The sequence below is a fragment of the Petaurus breviceps genome, unplaced genomic scaffold (assembly GCF_028583685.1).
Source record: "Petaurus breviceps papuanus isolate PSGF00001 unplaced genomic scaffold, PetGlider_PUasm1.0 77, whole genome shotgun sequence".
NCBI lineage: Eukaryota > Metazoa > Chordata > Mammalia > Diprotodontia > Petauridae > Petaurus > Petaurus breviceps.
This window is the reverse complement of record NW_027186492.1, coordinates 4702607-4721901: the sequence shown is the minus strand read 5'-3', so window position 1 is coordinate 4721901 and position 19295 is coordinate 4702607. Positions and strand designations below refer to the sequence as shown.

Below are 19295 nucleotides of genomic sequence, written 5' to 3'. Positions count from 1 at the left end.
GTTGAATGTCCAAGGTGGTGATTGGGCTGAGCCTGAAAGGAAACCAGGGGTTCTAAGAGGCAGAGGGGAGGAGGGAGTGTGCTCTAGGCTGGGATGGAATTCTGGGTCTCACACTTGCAGGTACTGGAAGAAAAGTTCCATACTTTCCAAAAGGAAGTGCAGACTTTGGGACCAACCAAGATTCAGGGGTTTCTCGAGCTGGCTGGCAACCTGGAACAGGCAGCCCCCAGGTACTACCCCAAGATCCAGGTTCAAAGGAGCCGCATCGAGGACTCCTGGGAACAGCTGAACAAAACAATGAGGACCCGCGCAGAGGTACAAGCTAAACAGAGCTGCCAGAGAAGGGTTGATGGGCCACAGTAGGTGGCTACAGTAGATGGCCACAGATAGGCCACAGATGCTAGATGGAATAGTAGATGGAGCACTGGGCCTGGGTTCAGGAAGACCTGAGCTCAAATCTGTTCTCAGATGCTTGCTAACTGTGTGACCCTAGGCAAGTCACTTGAAAAAAACCACCAACTCTATTTGCCTCAGTTTCCCCATCTGTAAAATGGGATAAAAATAGCCTCTATCTCACCAGGCTATTGTGAAAGATCAAAGGACACAAAACGAGTAAAGGGCTTTGCAAACTTTAAATTGTTATAGAAGCATTAGCTATTATTATCATCATTCCTGTGGCTCAGTCTTCCTGTGCTTTGGCTCCTAATGACATACAAATGAATTCCAGCCTTGAGGGTGGGGTCAACTGGTTGTCAGCCCGTAACAGGATTCTGGAGCTTAATTGAGAGGGAAGCTCCAGATTCCATCAAATCTGTTGGTGATGCCCCCACCACACAGGCCCTCCCCCAGTCCATGGCCAGCCATGGCCAAACACATGCTCCTTTTGGCCAACTCCCACTGTGAAATGCAAGCTTTATCCTCTTTTTTTTTAATTACTCACCAAAGCTTTCAATATATCCCATTAAGTGTCTGTGGGATGGATGCTGTAATTATCCATGGTGGTATGAAAGAGACTGATCAATGGTGTGCTAGAACCAACTCATACCAGAGATGACAATTAAATTTTCAGTGTGAGCATTTTACCCCTCCAAAATAAGCAAAAACTACAAATTAGGACTATGTTATTGTTTCACTACTTGTCTAGACCGGAAGCGTCCATGTTGACTTAGCAGTTGCATGTGCTGCAAAACTTACTAGTTGCCGCCTAACCAAATTAAAATATAATTGGGAAATTTTTAACAAAATAATAAAAATATAATAAAACATAGATAATGTTCATTTCTGATTTTCTAAGTCAATATGCTGCCCTATTTCTATTTGAGTTTGACACCACTGGTCTAGATTTAAGAAAGTGATGAAGAAAATGCTGATAGTATATATTAAATTTAAAAGTGTGACTTGCATAAAAGTTTTTTTCCCCAGAGAGCTGTCTCTGTGAGATGGGTGCTATTGTCATTGTCCCCTTTCCACAGATGGGTAATCTAGATGTCAGAGTGGGGAAAGTGGCTTGCCCATGGTCGCAGAGGGCTGTGTATATATGGCAGAGCAGTGCAAGTTTTTTCAAGAGTTGGGAGTACCATGTAGCCTGGTATGGAAGTATCTATTTAAAACACTGTTTGAAAGTAATTATAGTTCAGTGTTAAATCCAGACGTTTATGGGCAATGATCCAGACTCTGATAATGCTCTAGTTCAGTTAATTGGTTGAGATATTTTGAGATCTGTATTTGTACTATAGGGATTTGTCATTTATTAGTTCCATGAAAGAAAGAAAGCTTCTGATGTATAATTCGAAAAAGCAGTTCATGTCTTGCTAAGTATTTGGAAGGTATTACATTTTCATAGCATAGGAGAGAGAGAGAGAGAGAGAGAGAGAGAGAGAGAGATCCTGGCCCCTGGGCTGCCACCCCCTAGGGTCCATTGACCTTCATGGCCTGCAAGGAGCTCTTTTCCACAGACTTAGACTGCACACATATAAGGCCACCTAGCTCAGGGCCCAGCACAGACTTAAATCAGCAGCAAAAGTGGTAACACTGTGCCCCTCCCTCCAGAAAACTCAGTGCCTGCCCTCCCCTAGCCCTTATCTTTTTCTGTTCCTTTCCCATCATTCCTTCTGCAACCTTCTTCCACTGCTAAAACCCTTATTTATCTTAGATCTTCTTCTCACATTGATAAGATAATTAATAATAATAATAGCTAGTTTTTTTTAGCACTAAGATTCACAAAGTACTTGCAATATTTGCATAGTGCTTAACACAGTCCCAGGCACGTGATTAAATCCTTCCTTCCTTTACAAATATTATCTCATTTTACCCTCATAACAACCCTAGGAGGGAGGTGCTATTATTAATCCTCATTTTACAATTCAGTAAACTGAGGCAGACAGATTTGCCCAAAGCCATACAGTGTGCAAGTGTCTGAGGCCAGGATTTGAAATCAGGTCTTCTTGACTCCAGTCCTAGTGCTCTGGATCATGGGCCACCTAGATCATAGACCCAGAGCCGGAAGAGATCCCAGATTCAACCCCTTCATTCTTTAAAGAGGAAAAATCAGTCCCAACGAAGCTAAATGACTTGCCCAAAGTCACTCTGATAGTAAGCATCACAAGCTGGATTTGAACCCAGGCCCCCTGACTCCAGAACCAGCGCTCTTTTGACTATACCAAGATGCCTTGATGTTCACTGAAACCTAGCTTTCTCCTGAAGATACCACTGTTCTCTGCTCCCACTCTAAGGCTGGCGACTCCTTCTCTCCCACCCCTAAAGCTCAAGACCAGGAGGCAGAGTTTGTAGTCTTTGCTCCTTACTTTCATACCTGCCTTCTGCCAGTATCACTAATCAATCACCACTGGTCCCTCATTCCCAGATCCTTCTCATTGTATCTATGGACCTTCAGGTCAGCCTCCCTCTGCCAGTCTTCTCCCTCCCAGCCCTTTCCCCTGTGGATATCCCGACCTCCCAGTTCCTCAGCTTCCCCCCCTTCCATGACCTCTGTGTTCCATGTACCTCTGTCCCAAGCACACAGGGCGGTGGGCATACCTTAGAACCCTTTCCCCAGCCCACTCCACCCTAACTTGCCTCAATTGCCAAAACTCTTACTTAGGGCTCTAGATTTTCTTCTACAAGTAGCCCAGGTTTAAAGATTTAGGACTAATGGGAGCTTGGTGGTTTTTTCCCTTGTTCTTCAGAGGCAAGAAAGAAAAATACATTCTAAACTAAACAATTCAGGCATTCCAAGAAATAAGGCTGCTTTTCTCATGTGCCTTGTGGAAATCAGTCTTTTTTGTCGGGTTAGGCAAAAAATCCTTTGCCACTTCTCTTTTAGGCAATCCCCCCCCCTCCCGATCTCTTGTGCTGTGGTTTTAGGAGAAAGAGCATGAGATTCTGAGTCAGAAGACAAGTCCTGCATCTGCCACTTAGCTACCTATATGACCTTGGAAACTACCTTCACCTCACTGGGCCTCAGTTTCCCCATGGGTAAAATAAGGGGGTTGGAGCAGATGGCCTCTTAAGCCTTAGATCTATGATCCTGAATGAATTCCTTCACTTTACCAAGCCTCAGTTTCCCTATCTGTAAAATGAGGGGTTTGGACCAGATGGCCTCTACAGTGTTTTCCAGATCTAAACCCTATAATTCCATCTGAGAAACATTTCTTTTTCAAGTACGTGTGATAGGCAAGGCATTGGTAATACATACAGGAGAGGAAGTGGAGTAGTTTATTGTATTTGGAGTCAGAAATACATGGATTCAAATCTAACATCAGATACTGGTTACATGACCCTGGTCAAGCCATTTAACCACTCCGAGCCTCAGTTTCCTCATCTGTAAAATGGTGATACTAATGGAACCATCATATAGGTGAGGTTCAAATGGTATAGTAGATAGAGTGCCAGACCTAGAATCAGGAAGACCTGAGTTCAAATTTGGCCTCAGACACTTACCAACTATGTGACCCTGGACATGTCACTTAACCCTGTTTGCCTCAGTTTCCTCATTTGTAAAATGAACTGGAGAGGGAAATGACAAACCATTCTAGTATCTTTTCCAAATGGGGTCACAAAGAGTCAGACATGATCGAAAAATGACAACAGCCTCTGATTCCAGAGCTAGGCATCTGGCCAGTCACATCTCCAGTTCTTTTAATTGTCTTCCCAGAACCTGGCTGCTGCCAGAGAGGTCCATGGCTTTGATCAGGCAGCAGCTGAGTTATGGAGCTGGATACAGGAAAAGGCCACTGTGCTGGGTCAAGGGGACCATGTCCACAGCCTTTCATCTGTGCAGGCCCTTCAGCGACAGCAGAGGAACCTGGAGGTACGTGAGGGAGCCTCAAATCTGGAAGAGCCATAAAGGAGATTCTCCTTCTCACAGGCCTGAGTTAGCACAACCTTCTGGACTCTGTGACTAGATCTAAAGGAGACAGAGAGAGAGAGAGAGACAGAGACAGAGAGAGGAGAGAGACAGAGAGAGAGAGGAGAGAGAAGAGAGAGACAGAGACAGAGAGAGATAAACAGCAGAGGGGAAAGAGAGGGAAAGGGGAGAGAGGAGAGAGGGAAAGATGGGAAGTCTAGAGTGGAGATATGGAAGAATAGAAGAGGGAGAGAGGGAGAGGGGGAAGGAGTGAGAGAGAGAAAGAGAAACAGAGGAGAAGAGGGGAAAAGGGAAGGAGAGAGTCTAGGGGTGAGGATATGGAAAAATGGGAGGAGAGAGTGAAAAGGAGAGGGGGAAAAGAAAGGGGAGAAGAGAGAGGGGAGGGGGAAAGAAGGGAGGGCAGAAGGAGGACCCCAAGCCAGGGAGCACTAATCCCAGGGGAGTGTGTGGTCTGCTAATGTTCTTTGGTTGCAGCGGGAGCTGGTAGCCATGGAGAAGGAGGTGGGCCGGGTGCAGGCTGAAGCCAGCTGGCTGGGCCGGCTGTACCCAGCCGTTCAGGAAAGCCTGGCCGAGAGACTGTCAGAGGTGCAGGAAGCCTGGAGAGCATTGGACAAAAAGGCCCAGAATCGAGGCCAGTGGCTGCAACAAGCTGAACGTGGCCACATCTTCCTAAGCCGCTGCAGAGAGCTGCTGTGAGTGGGGGCCTGCCCTAGTCATTCCCTACCCTTCCTAGAGGTTCTCTGACTCCAGAGCCGGTGGTCCTTCCAGTGGCCCACCCTGTCTCCTTTGGGAGTATGGCCTTTGTTATGATGATGATCTTCCTGATTCTCTAGGCTCTGACCTAAGACTCTTGCTCTTTCCAATCTGACCCAAGTCTCTCTGCCTCACAGAGGCCTGACCCAAGAGATGCAGAGGTTGGTAACACTGGAAGAACCATTTGGGGACGTGACCCGGGCAGAACGACAGTTACTGCAGCATGAAGGGCTCAAGCAGGACATTGAGGAGCACCGGCTTCTGGTGCAGGACGCCCAGCGAGAAGGAGAGCAGCTGGCAGGCAGCGGCCACTTTATGGCCCAAGAGGTCAGTGCAGGAGAAGAGGTGGAAGCTCAAATCTTGTCCCATATACTTACTAATGCTATGACCTTGGCCAAATCACTTCACCACTCTGTGCCTCAGTTTTCCCATCTGAAGAATGGGGATAAATAATACCCCCTGCCTCATAGGGCATAGATCCTATAAGGATCAGATGAGGTAACATGTAAAGCACTTTGCAAACCTTCTCATCACCATCATCATCATCCAGGTGAAGGAATGGCTCCAAGAACTGGGATGGCAGCTGCAGGAATTGCAGGAAAAGTGGGCGCATCGTCATGGGCTGTACAAAGAGAACTGGGAGCTGCAGACGCTCCGACAGGAGCTAGAAAAGGCCGACGCTTGGCTGAGCTCAAGAGAGGGCCTCCTCCTGGACCCCAACCTCGGGGTGAGTCAGCATCCTGCCCCCAAGCCTCTCCTGCTTCCCCTGGGGCCCTGACTTCTCTAGCTCAGTGGTAGTGCTGGGGCCTCTGCCCAAACAGGACCATGGGGAGGCAAGTAAAGACAGGCTGCCAGTCAAGGAATTTGATTCAACAAAGTAATTCAATAAATATTTATTAAGCCTCTTATGGGCAAGGCAAACCTTTTGCTCCTTTCAAATAAAAAGGGCCAAGGCTAAAAGTTCTCTTAAAAGACTATTTCTCCATAAAGTGGATTTTAGATTGTATCATTTGCCCAATTCTCACCTTCTGTTGCTTATTCAATTAAATATACCCCTTTTCTTATTTTTTAAAAGCACCTACTATGTTCTGGGCACTGAAATTCAAAGACAAAAATGAAACAAGCCCTGTTCTCAAGGAGCTTATATTCAAGGGGGGGGGGTGCAGTATTGAGGACATATATAAATATAAGTATGGTACAGGGTAAATACAGAATATTTGGGGCAGGTGGGGGAGGCAAAAGCTCTGGGAGAGGGAGGAGAATTAGAAGGTCCCATGGAGGAGGGAGCACTTAAGGTTTGAAGGAAACCAGGGATCCTAAGAAGCAGTACTGAGGTGGGAGATGGAATGTTGTATGCTGGTACAGTGAAGGGTGCTGGGAAGACAAAAATGAAAAACAATACAGAGCTTACAGTATGGGAATGGAGCCTACAATGTGTGTATATGTATAATCTGTAGAACATGATGGGAACAAGGAAAACTCACAGAGTGCTGGGAAAATCGGAAGAGGGAGGAGAACATTTTATGCTTGGGGAAAAGTGGGAGGTCAAATCAAGGATGGCTTCATGTAAGAGGCAGCACTTGTATTGAATCTTGGAAGAAAATGAGGAGCAGGCTTGGGAATTCCAGGAAGGCTTAGCCTGGGCAAACTGGTGAGGGTGGAAGGTGAAAGGTCAAGTTTGGGGAAACCAGTTTGGCTGGAACACAGAATGCATAGAGAAGAGTTAACAGAAGAGTAACGATTTATTAAGTGCCTACTGTGTGCCGGGCCCTCTGTTAGGTGCTGGGGATACAAAAATAGACAAAAGGCAGCCCCTGCCCTCAAGGAGCTCACAGTCTAAACGAGGCTGGGAAGATGTAGGTTGGCACAAGGTTGGGCATCTGGGTCTCATTTCAGTCCCGCTTCTTTCCAGAATTCAGTGTCTGATGTAGAGGAGCTACTCAGAAAGCATCAGGACCTTGAGAAGATATTGGCATCTCAGGAAGAGAAGTTTGACCAGCTGCAGAGGAAGACTGAGGCAAGGGGGCAAGAGTTGGAAAGGAGATAACTAGGGCCCAAGGCAGAGTAGAAATGCTCTAGTTACAAGTGTAGGTGGGGAAGGGGTCTATCTATCCTCCTGGGATCATATTGTGACTCAGCATCCCTCCAAGCCCTTGCCTCTTTTTTCTTAATCTTCCATCCTTCAGGGTAGAGGGATCCTTTCTGTTCCCATTCCTACCTGATACTGCCCCCATATCTCACCCATGTTGATTGAATGACGTGCTATTGTAAAGGGGTGGGAGAGCGGGAGGGGAAAACCTCCTGAAATCAGGGGCAAGGTAAAGAAGGGAACCAGAGAGAACCAGGTTTTGTTTTTGTTTTTGGGAGATCGAATTTGGAAGAAGGGAAGGAAACATGGGCAGACTGTCTTGGCTCAGAGCCCACAACCCAGGTCAATGGCCCCATCTTACCCCAGTCTCTGTGCTGGGCCCACAGATTGACCAGAAGCTGCTGGAGCAGGTAGAAGTAGAAGGCTTAAGGTCCAAGACCATGGGAAAGAGAAGTAGACAAGTTCCATCCCTCAAGAAGAGGCCCCCAGAATGCCTGGGGTCAGGAGCAAAATTGGCTGATAGGAGAAACCTGCAGAAAAGGATTCCCTTCCAGCCCTGGACTCCCTTTGCTACCATCTTCTCCCCATTGCAAACAGTCAAGCAGAATGTCCCCCTGCAAGAGAGGACGTCAATTGGGGAACAACACTTGGGGACAAGGGAGACCAATTCTGCTTCCTTCCTATCCCCTGGAACCATATTAGTGAGTAATGACCATGGGACCTGGGGTTTGGGAGACACTGGGGCAATGTGGTGCCATATATTGGAAAGAACAAAGGATTTGGAGTCAGAGGAACTAAGTTTGAATCCCGACTTGGCTATTTACTCCCCATATGACCACCTCTGTGAGTGAATGAATAAATGCACAAATAAGGCAATTATTAAGTGCCTGCTATATGCTAAACATTGGGGTTTTACCAATAGAAAAGGAAGACTGACCCCAGATCTGGTGTTCCAACCCCTCATGTCTCACTGCCAGGGTCCTTTGTTTTTAGGGTCTAAAGGATCCCCCTACCCTGAAGGGGTTAAAAAAACTAAAGGAAAAACAACAGTTACTGCCTTCTGGGAGGCAGGTGAGTCCCAAGAGATGAGATTACTTCTCCTGCCTTTATTCTTCTCTCCTCCCACAGCTATAGGATGAGACTCCTTTGAGTCCTGGGGATGAATGCAGGGTGGGAAGTGAGTGGAATTATCTGGACCAGGTGCAAATGGCTTCCTGCATGTACATAAGCCAGTTTTTTGGGTTTTTGGGGGGGAAGGGGGGCCACTTCCCATGATGCAGCTGCTTCTGCAGGACTGGCTCCCAGCCATAGCCCATCATGGTCTATAAGGAGCAATAGAGCCCCTGACCCAGGGGTGGGGAACTTGAGGCCTCGAGGCCACATGTAGCCCTCTAAGTCCTCAAGTGTGGCTCTTTGATGGAATCTGGAAGACCTAGAGGGCCACTTGTGACCTTGAGGCCTCAGGTTTTCCACCCCTGCCCTAGGCTGTTCTTCAGAATCCCAGGGAAGCAGGGTTCTGCCTTGGGCTGACAGTCATCCCTTTTCCCTGCCATATTGAAGGAGCCCAGAGAGATCCTTTTCCCAAATCACTACAGTTGCTTGAGCAGGAAGAGAAAGTCTAGGGAGGGAGAAGGGAGGAGCAGGGAGAGGAGAGCCATTCCCACCTCCCATGGTCTTTCTCTGCAGCTGGGCGGGAGTCCCTGGAAGAAGTATGACAGGGCATTGCACTGGGACCGCCTGAGGCTAAACCCAGACCAGAGAAAAATGCTTGAGAGACATGGGGCAGAGCCCAGACGATTAGGGAAGGGAGGGGCAAAGGTGGGGTGGCTGGCTGGGGAGAGCCCAAAGAGGGGAGAGGATTCAAAGGTAAGGAAAAGCGGAGAGATGGGAGCATTCCATCTCTCCAAAAGGACCTGCTTTTTGCCTCTTCTCAGGACGTCATTTCCCCAGCCCCTCACAACCTAGCAGGAACCACGTGCAGAAAGCCCAGTGGCTGCCTTGAAAGGGAGACCACTTTCTACTTGAGGTAAGAGCCCCTCGGGCCTTGGGGGAAGAGAGACACAAGATCTCGGGACATGAGAGATAGCGTGACTTCCGAGATGCGAGACACTAAATACAGCTCGCCCTGGAATGGTTGCTTCTTTGGGGGTTCTAAGGGAAAAAGATAAGAGGCTCTGAAGGCTAAGAGGCTCCCATAAAAGGACTGTGAGAAGAAGGAAAAGAAAAAAATTCAAACAGTTAAAAATGATGTCCTGTCTGTGATTGATTTGTTTGCCAATCAGGAGAGAAGCAGTTTCATTTCCTAGATTTTCTTTTTTTTTTTTTTTTTTTTTTTTTGCTTTTTTGGAAGGGGGATGGGGTTAAGTGATATGCCCAAGATCACAAGGCTAGTAAGTGTTAAGTGTCTGAGGCTGAATTTGAACTCAGGTCCTCCTGACTCCAGGGCCGGTGGCTCTATTCACTCTACCTAGCCACCCCTCCTAGATTTGTTTTTAATAGGTAGCCACTCCATATGAAAACCTACAATTTTGGGCAAAGGGAAAAGAAACAGAAGAGAAAAGAAGAAAAGTAACATGATGATGATGATGATGATGATGATGATGATGATGATGAGATTAGCAACTAGTATTTATGTAGCATTCTAAGGTCTGCAAAAGATCTTTGTGCAAATTATCTCATTTAAACTGTACAACTCTGAGAGATAGGTGCTATGACTTGTCCAGGGTCATACAGCTAGTATCTGAGGCAGGATTTTGAAGTGGAGCAGCTAGGTGGCACCATAGTGCACAGAATGCCAGCCTGGAGTCAGGAAGACTCATCTTGAGTTCAAATCTGGCCTCAGACACTTACAAGCTGTGTGACCTTGGACAAGTCACTTAACCCTGTGTGCCTCAGTTTCCTCATCAGTAAAATGAGCTGTAGAAGGAAATGGCAAACCACTCCAGTATCTTTGCCAAGAAAACCCCAAATGAGGTCACTAAGAATCAGATGCCACAGAAACAACAACTTCCTGAATTCAAGTCCAGCCCTCTCTCTCCACAATGCCACCTCGATGCCACAAAAGAATGGGCAAGCAGCAGACAGCCGAAGTGATGGTGGGTGTTACAAATAGCTGCTCCAATTTAAGAGATTAGAAGTGGTGACAGCTGATTACAGAGACGTGATGGTAGAAAGGAAGAAAACCAGCCACACAGACAGATTATGGAACAGCCCCTCAGTCGCAGGGGCAGATGCCTACGTTTCAGAGGCCCTCAAATGAACAATCAACAAGTATTTGCTGCGAGTCTACCATGTGCCAAGCGCTGTTTTAGATGCCGTGGATGCAAAGACCAAAAATGACGTCATCTCTGCTCTCAAAGAACTTAGATTCTTTTGGGGAAAAACAACAGATATATACAATAAGAATATTATACAAAGTAAATGCAAAATACTTATAAATTTATTGTTGTTCGGTCATGTCCAACTCTTTGTGACCCCTGCCATGGACCATACTGTCCATGAGGTTTTCTTGGCAAAGAGACTGGTTTGCCATTTCCTTCTCCAAGCTCATTTTACAGATGAGGAAACTGAGGAAAACAAGGTTAAGTGACTTGCCCAGGGTCACACAGCTAGAAATGATGTCGGATTTGAACTCAGGTCCTCCTGACTCGGGCCCAGTGCTATATCCCACTGAGTTACCAGTTTTGGAGGGAGGGTTATAGCCACTGGGAGATCAGGAAAGGCTCTATGTAGAAGGTGGTGCTTGAGCAGCATTGCAGGAAGAGGATTCTGTGAGCCAAAGGTGAGGAGGGAGGGCATTTCAGGAATGGGGCACAGTCAGTACAAAAGCAGAGAGAGAGGACCAGGAATGCACAGAGCAGAGAAAAGGCCAGTGTGTCCGAATCATAGAGGAGGCGGAGTCACTTACAAAGAGTCTGGGAAGGTGGCTTGGGAGGGCTTTAATTCAAAAGAGGACTTTATCATTGTTCATATGCTTAAAGCTATAATCTCATCTGATTCGATCTTTACACTGGGGGCACAAAGAAAGACAAAAGACAGTCCTAGCCCTTGAGGATCTCACAATCTTAGTGAAAACGATCAACTCCAGCCCCATGCTAACTGAAAAGGCACAATATTGTCATGGCCCAACTCAGCAGACTGATCTGCGTGTGCTCTCTGATGGATGGTCTTGGCGTTTCGAAGCAAGAAGCGGTGCTAGAAAATTAGTTGTAACTAGTGGAATGGAGCCGGGAAATCAGGAAGCTACAAAATGTATTTGTTTTGGAGAGAACTCATTTCTAAGCAGCCTATTCCCTGAACAGTCATGCGATGACTGTGAAATGGATCTTGATTCTGGCAAATCTTGCCTACTAGAAGATGAAGTGAAGCAAGAGCCCCTGTAATAAAACAAAGACAAGCTTATTGTTTTCACATGTGCTGACGGTGAATTCTGACATGGCCAGGGATGTCCCCACAAAATTAATAATAATGATAATAAATAATTTTTAAAAATAATAATCATAAATTAAATAAATAAAACTTTCAGGGATTTGAAAATGTAATTGCCTTCTAAAAGTGTTACACAGTTTGTTGTTGTTCGATTGTTTTTCCTGATCCCATTTGGGGTTTTCTTGGCAAAGATACTGGAGTGGTTGGCCATTTCCTTCTCCAGCTCATTTTTACATATGAGGAAACTGAGGCAAATGAGGTTGTGACTTGTCCAGGGTCACACAGCTAGTACATGTAAGGGCTTTTTCCTATTGCTTTTGTCATCTTTTTGCACATCAACACAAGGATCAGTGAATTACCCTAGATGATTCTCTAGGATACTTCTGGTTTTAAAAGTCTGTAATACGAGCGGCTAGATGGGAGGAGCTGAGTTAAAATCTGGCCTAAGACACTTGACACTTACTAGCTGTGTGACCTTGGGCAAGTCACTTAACCCCAATTGCCCTGCCTTCCCCCCTCCAAAAAAATTTTTTTTAAGTCTGTAATCATATAATTGTGATTGTTTGATCCTCTCCCTGTCTGTGGCACAGTAACAGTTCTGAAATTCCACTTTCAACATCACTGGAAGGACAGACTGGTCTCTCTCTGCAAGTCCTGAGCGGCAGTGCTGGTAGGTTCCATGGGAAAGACGGGGCAAAGGAAGCTGGGACACTGAATCCCTAGGTTTTACTCTCTGCGGTCTGCCCAGCTCTCAATCACTCATATATGTATCGTACTTTATTTACTTAATTTTACTTTTTTTTAAAGCCCCTATCTTTCCATTTTCTCTCTGAACCTCATGATTACCCTGTGAGGGAGATAGCGATTATCTCCATTTCATGGAAGAGCTTGGGAGGGAGCCCCAGAGAAGCTGAAGAGCTTGTCCAAGGTCACAGCGCCTGCTAATGGTGGAAGTGGGATAAGAGCCCAGACCTCCCAACTGGCTTTCTACTCTTCCCACCACATGATAGCTATGTCCTGGGATCTTCTCCCAGACTTTGTCCTGTTATGATCCTCGGGGTCCTTTTGTTTCTACTTTCTCTTTTGGAAATTTACTCATATAGATGCTATTATTCTAGGAATTCCCTTTCCCAGAATGATAGTTGGGAATTCCAACAATTGGGAGTAGGGAGGGGCAGAAATCCTGGTAGACCCCCAAAATACATTGCAATCACTGCTAATCTTGGGTGTCTACCAGTGACACAGGTCTCCTGACAATCTGAGAAAGCCTGTTTTGGTTGGGTGTGGTCACGTAGTGGTGGCCTGTCCCAGAAGAAAAGTATAACAATTACTGTCACAGGGCCCTTGTGGGAAGAGGGGGGAAGAGATGTTGGCTTAGCCTCCAGACAGGAAAGAGGCATACTTTCTTCCCCAGAATAACATGGGGGTGGGGGTGGGATGGGGGGGGGCAGCCCTACCTGTCTATCATAGTCCTCCACACCTCATCCACTGGCCTTATTATCCACGGACAAGCTGTGACAAAGTCCCAGTGGCCCCATGCTAGTTACGGTTCTGCCCTTTCTTGCTTCAGCTACATCTGAAAATCTCCTGGATTTTAATTTTTGTTGTTTTGTTTTTGCCTCTGAGAATCTCCCATAGCTTCAGTCCCTCTAGAACAGGGGTTCTTTTTATGTATTTATTGATATTTTCTGTTTCTTACATAGGTAGGTATCCCTCACCTCCTCCCCCACAAAGAGCCATCCTATATGATAAATAGTATTTTTTAGAGAAGAAGAAAATTTAGCACAACTAATCAATATTGAAAAAGTCCAAAAACTTGTACACCATGTAACACCTATAGACCTCCTGCGTCTCATGAAGGGGGGTGGTTTGGGAGAGTCTTCTCACATCTCTTCATTCAAGTCCTGCTTGATCTTTACAATTTTATTGTTCATTTTTTATTTTTTGGTGTATGATTGTTCTTTCCATTTACATTGTTTAGTTATTATGTATATTGTTTTCTTGGATCTGCTTACTTCCCTCTGCATCAGTGCATATAGATCTTTCCATGCTTCTCTGCATTCATCATACATCATTTATTTTTTTTTTTAAGCAACTGGGGTTAAGTAACTTGCTCAAGGTTACACAGCCAGTTTTTTTGTGTGGGTGTTAAGTATCTGAGGCCAAAGTGATCCTGGGTCCTCCCAACTCTGGCCGGCACTCTTACTCACTTTGCCACCTGGCCACCCCTATACATCATTTCCTTTTTTTTTTTTAAAGCAATCAGGGTTAAGTAACTTGCTCAAGGTTACACGGCCAGTTATTTCTGGGTGTGGTGCTGAGTATCTGAACCCAGATTTGATCCAGGTCGTCCCGACACTAGAGCCGGTGTCTTACTCGCTGAGCCACCTGGCCGCCCCTAAGCAATTTGGGTTAAGTAACTTGCTCAAGGTTACACGGCCAGGTAACTTTGTGGGTGGGTGCTAAGTGTCTGAGCCCGGGATTCGATCTCCAGGTCGTCCCAACACTGGAGCCGGTGCTCTTACTCACTGTGCTACCTGGCCACCCCTATACATCATTTCTTACAGCACAGTGATATTCCATTAAGTTCATGTACCACAATTTGTTTAACCATTTCCCAATCAATGAGCTTTGTTTACAATTCCTAGCTATCACAAGAAGTGCTACTATAAATATTTTGGAATATATAGGGACTTTTCTTTATCAATGACTTCCTTGGTAATGGAATTTCTGGATCAAAGGATATAGACACTTTATTTGTATAATTCTAAATTACTTTCCAAAATGGTCATAGCATTTCACAGCTTCACCAACAATGTAATAGTGTGCCTATCTTCCTTCAACCTCTTCAACATTGACTGTTGTTACTTTTTGTCATTTTTGACAATTTTCAGGGTGTGAGGTAAAACCTCAGGGTTGTTTTGATTTGCATTTATCATGTTATTAGTGATTTGAACCATTTTTTCATATGGTTTTGAATACTTTGAAATTCTTTGTTCATTTCCTTTGTCCACGTAACTAATGGAGAATGGCTAAGGAGAGGGGTTCTTAAAGCTTTTTTGTGTCATTAGACCCTTTCTCAGAATAATGTTTTTAAATAATTGAAGGAAATTCAAAATTTCAGTTAGAGGTTAGTGAAAATAAAGATGCAATTTTTTACCCATCTGAGTTTTCAGAAGCCTATAATCTATCTACAGACCCCTTGGGGGGTCCATGGACCCCATATTAAGAACCTTAATCTAGGATAATTACTGCCTTGGTTCCTATAGAATCACCTTCAGTTTGGATCTCCTGAGCTCAGGCTTTCATAGAATTCTTCTTTTAATGGCAAAGCATAGAAAACCCACAGCCCTAGACACAATGTTAGGCACATCAGAAAAGGTCAGTAAATAATTACTGCTTGAAAAACTCCATCCAGACACTTTAAATCTTGGAGGAGAGCATGAAGCCAAGAAAGGGAGGCCTTTCTGGAGAAGACTCAGCCACCAAACCAGGGCCTGACTTCTGATCTGATCTTATCCCGTAGCACTTCCTGAGGCCCAAGGATTAAGCCTAGAACCCAGAACCAGACCTCTCAGCTCTTTGAGTGGGAACCCTGCTGAGAAACTGCCCAGCAAGATCATGCTACCCAGGTAGGGGACCGGGGTAAGGAGTGTGTGTTCTAGTTAATGGAAGAGATGCTATTCTCTAAATTTAATCAGCTTTTTAGGAGATGATCTCCGTGTCTCTGAATGTCCTCAGATGCCTTAGGAGATAGATCTTGGGACAGGCCTCTTAGCCCTCAAACTCAGCACTGCCCTGTTTCCTCCAGTGCCAATGGCCAAATGTGGACCACGAGAGACAGCCTGATGATTCTGTGTCACAGCTTCCTGGGCTCCCCTAGATCCTGCCTGTGCACTCTCTCATCACGCACATGCCCTGTCCCAGATCGGCCCATCTCCTGCCCCACGCTGAGAGAAAGGATGTTGTATGTTCACAGGAGGATGCCTTCCTTTAAGCTGCAGAGGAAGACTGGCCTTTCAGAGAGAGCGACCCAAGACTTCACACGGCCCCCAGCTCCTGGCCATGTAATTGGTAAGGGGCATCCTGTGTGTCTCCTTCCATATGCAGTGAATAATTTTCCAAACGACATTTCTAGAATAAGGCAGGGGTGAGGCTATCTAAATCTATTCCTTACAATTCTAATCTTTCCTCCTATTTTCCCCTTTACTTATACAGACCATATTTGCTCTCCTTTCCCACATCTGGCCTTGACTTTCCTCTCTGTCTTATACCTCTCCTTCATCTTTGGCTAGCCCAAACTTTCAGGTCCTCTCTACTTAGGGAAGAAAGGAACCCCACTCTCTCTGTCACAGTTAAGAGCTAGGAAGCCAAAGTTAGGTGACTCCTGCAAAATGCCCTTGTATTTATCCACCGTCTCCTCGCCAATAATCCTTTGAAGTCAAGAGAGACTTGATCAAGAGACTGGCATGTCTGTCTATTGAGGGCCAAAAGGGCAGGAAGAACAAGCTTGAGCCCATGACTTTCTGAAATGATAATCATAATAACTAGCATTTACATAAGGTTTTAAAGTTTGCAAAGCAGAATTACTAAAGCTCGTTCCAGCCATCCCACTTTGGCCCTGAACCTGTGCTGAAGCTATTGCTGTGGAATGTGAACTTTGAGGCTCAGAAACCTCATGGGGATGGGAGGCCATCCTGTGGTCCTGGGCACAGACGACCATCGTTCTGCTGATTTATCCTCTCTTACAGACTTTGCTCCTTTCCCTTCATGTTCTTCTCTCCCTTGCTTAGTCTCCCCCCCACCCCCACTCGTACTGCAAGGTCTACTTGGGCCCTACATGGGTATGTGATTAGGGCCTACATGGGGAGGTGGGAGTACTTACAGTGAGATGGGAACATATGTGATCCAGGGGGAACAAGGACACACAGGAATGAATGGACTACAGTCCCATAATATGCCAAACTAGAGGCATTATTCTCATGGACACAGCAGTCTTACATGTAGATAGTTTATTCTCCAAGCTGTCTACGCTACTGCCTAGTGCTGTCTATACCATTGCCTAGCCTAGAACTCTGTCCCTGGGCAGAGAGGTGCCAGCTCTGGGACTCCCTTCAGTCTCATGGTCCCTCTCATATATAATTTAATAATAATAACAGGGGAAGTAGCCTGTTGAATTGTCTGAAGATCTGGCCTTGGAATCACAAAGACCTGCGTCCAAGTCTCCTCTGACATAGACCTGGAAGATGAGCAAATAAATTTAGCTCTCTGGGCCCTAGGCAGAGCTATAATTCATACCCTTATCGCCAGAGGCCATTTCCTTACCAGGAATTCTCCATCCCAGTGAAATTACAGGTCTCGACCTGCTAGGAGTAGTTGACATTTTACCTAGTGTTTAATATTTACACATTGCTTTACGTACAAATTTGAGCCTCACAGAAACCCCAAAGGTAAATAGGACAAGAATGGTTATCTCAGTTTTGGTGGCACAGTGTTCAATAGCTTTCAGTTGTGTCTGACTCTTTGTGACTCCATTTGGGGTTTTCTTGGCAAAGCTCCTGGAGTGATTTGCCATTTCCTTCTCTAGCCCATTTTACAGATATGGAAACTGAGGTAAGCAGGGTTATATGACTTGCCCCAGGGTCACATAGCTAGTAAGTGTCTGAGGTCAGTTTTGAACTTGGGCCCTCTGGACTCCAAGGCCCTGGGCTCTAACCATTGAATCACCTAGCTGCCCCTCTTATCTCGGTTTTACAGATGTGCAAACCTAAGCACAGGTTCCACTCTGTCCACGGTGAGTGACTTGCCTGTGATCACACAGCAAGCTGTAAGTGTCAAAGGCATGGGTCAAATCCAGACTTCAAGTCCAGTGTTGTTTCCACTTTGACACATTGTCTCTGTGTGTAGAACAGTCAGTCAACAAGCATTTAAAAACAAAATTAGAGAGATGGTAGCAAGGTGAGTCACAGGGCCCTCCTTGTAAAGTAGGCGATGCAGTGAACCGAATGCTAGACCTGAAGTCAGAAAGACATGGGGTCAATGTGACTTCTGACTTCCCAGCCACCCTGGGCAAGGCATTTAACCCATCTCCCTCAGTTTCCCCATTTGTAAAACATCACCTACCTCCAAAGGGTTGTGAAAATGAGATATTTGTGAAGTACTTTGCAAACCATAAAACACTAGATAAATGCTAGTTGTTATCACCATAGTGTGTTTTGTTGTTGTTATAATCTTGGTCATTCCTGAAGACCACTTGCCTGTTCTTAACAATTCTTGTAAAAAGGGAGGGGGACCAGAGTTGTAGAGAAGGCCAGAGAGTTAAAAAGTTTGGGGAAAGAAAAAAAAACCAAACCAAGCAACCAGGCCCACCAGACTCCCTGTTCTCTTACAGGCCCTGGGACCTCGGATGAGACAGCGAGGGCTCCCAGCCTCGACACGGGGGAAAAGAAGAAGTTCTAGAAAGACCTTCTGGAGAAACTGTTCCGGAAGGAGTGGACCCGAGGAGTGAGAAGGGCCTTGGGCTCTGCTTCTCCAGAGCACAGTCCTACACCCCAGCCCCAGAGATTTTCTCAAAACTTGAAGAAACCCCAGCAAATATCCCCTTTTATCCTCACAAGGTTCTGTGACTCATACTGCAAATGGCTTAATAAGATAGAGCAGAGAAGGGGTAAGGACAGTGACAAGGTTGTTTCCCGCTGAAATTAAGCTGCTTCTGTTGCCCTTCTTTTGGCTTAATCAGTCCATGGCAGCGCTGTCTCCAGGCCTCATGGTTAAGACAGTGTGGCACAGTGGAAAGAGCCTTGGAGCCTAAGGTCCCAAATCCTGCCTCTGATGCTTACTACCTGTGTGACCTTGGGCAAGTCACAGCCTCCCTGGGTCTCAGTTTCTTCATCTGTAAAATGAGGGGATTGGACTAACCTCAGAAGTTGCCTTCCAATTTTAGATTGATGAAATTATGACCTGGATTCAAATCTTGCCTCTGACACTCCCTGTGTGACCTCAGGCAAGTCATACATCCCTAGGCCTCAGTTTCCTTATCTCTAAAATGAGGTGGTTAGAGTAGATGATCCAGTGGTCCCTTCCAGATTTAAACTGATGACCTTATGATCCTAGGACCTGGATTCAAATCCTGTCTTTGCCACTTACTATCTGTATGACCTTGGGAAAGTTGCTTAAACTCCCTGGGCCTTAGTTTCCTTATTTTTAAAATGAGGCATCAGACCAAATGGTTTCCGTGGTCCCTTCCAGCTCTAGACTGATGACCCCTGAAGTGGAAGAGCAGTAGGAGTCAGAAGGCCTAGCTTCTAGTCGTGGCTCGACCAGTTACTGCCTGTGTAGTCCTGGATGTCACCTACATCTCCTGAACCTGCTTATCTACAGAATGAAAGGATCAGCCCAGATGATCGTTAAGGTCCCTTCCAGATCTAAAATCCCCTGATTCTTTCTTGAGTGAAAGGAAGTGACTCTTTGGTTGTTTTCTCTGACCATGGTAAATCACTCAGGATTGGACAGGAAGGTCATGGATGATGGAGGGGACTCTTAACAGAATGAGAAAAAAGACCTAGGAGGAAGACAATGGAGAAAAAACCCAAAGGGACCCCAATTCAGAGGCATATGAGGGTCAAGGAAAGGTAGAAAAAAAGACCCCTGAGCATTTGG

General features: G+C 45.8%; 2 protein-coding genes across 2 annotated transcripts in view; both read left to right on the top strand.

The window, feature by feature from the left end:
- The window catches only part of SPTBN5 (spectrin beta, non-erythrocytic 5), an 85693-nt gene extending 78527 nt beyond the window's left edge, over window positions 1–7166 (top strand). The window contains exons 44-49 of the mRNA XM_069105667.1: window positions 121–315; window positions 4154–4309; window positions 4841–5058; window positions 5257–5446; window positions 5670–5846; window positions 7032–7166. Of these exons, the coding sequence (XP_068961768.1) occupies window positions 121–315; window positions 4154–4309; window positions 4841–5058; window positions 5257–5446; window positions 5670–5846; window positions 7032–7166 (1071 nt within the window). The remainder of the gene's footprint in view (window positions 1–120; window positions 316–4153; window positions 4310–4840; window positions 5059–5256; window positions 5447–5669; window positions 5847–7031) is intronic.
- Window positions 7167–7469: 303 nt separating this feature from the next.
- Window positions 7470–18969, top strand: LOC138175429 (uncharacterized). The gene is made up of 6 exons (XM_069105817.1): window positions 7470–7909; window positions 9143–9234; window positions 12227–12306; window positions 15163–15268; window positions 15616–15710; window positions 18028–18969. Exons 1-6 carry the CDS (start codon window positions 7514–7516, stop codon window positions 18093–18095), a joined length of 837 nt encoding a protein of 278 aa, XP_068961918.1. The 5' UTR covers window positions 7470–7513; the 3' UTR covers window positions 18096–18969.
- The last annotated feature ends 326 nt before the right edge of the window (window positions 18970–19295 follow it).

Bases quoted from the DNA above. Each gene is read 5' to 3' on its own strand.
- LOC138175429 (XM_069105817.1), top strand. From the start codon at position 7,514: ATGGGCAGACTGTCTTGGCTCAGAGCCCACAACCCAGGTCAATGGCCC. The intron at 7,910-9,142 runs GTGAGTAATGAC...GCCTCTTCTCAG, and splicing joins TATCCCCTGGAACCATATTA to GACGTCATTTCCCCAGCCCC. The intron at 9,235-12,226 runs GTAAGAGCCCCT...TCTGTGGCACAG, and splicing joins GAGACCACTTTCTACTTGAG to TAACAGTTCTGAAATTCCAC.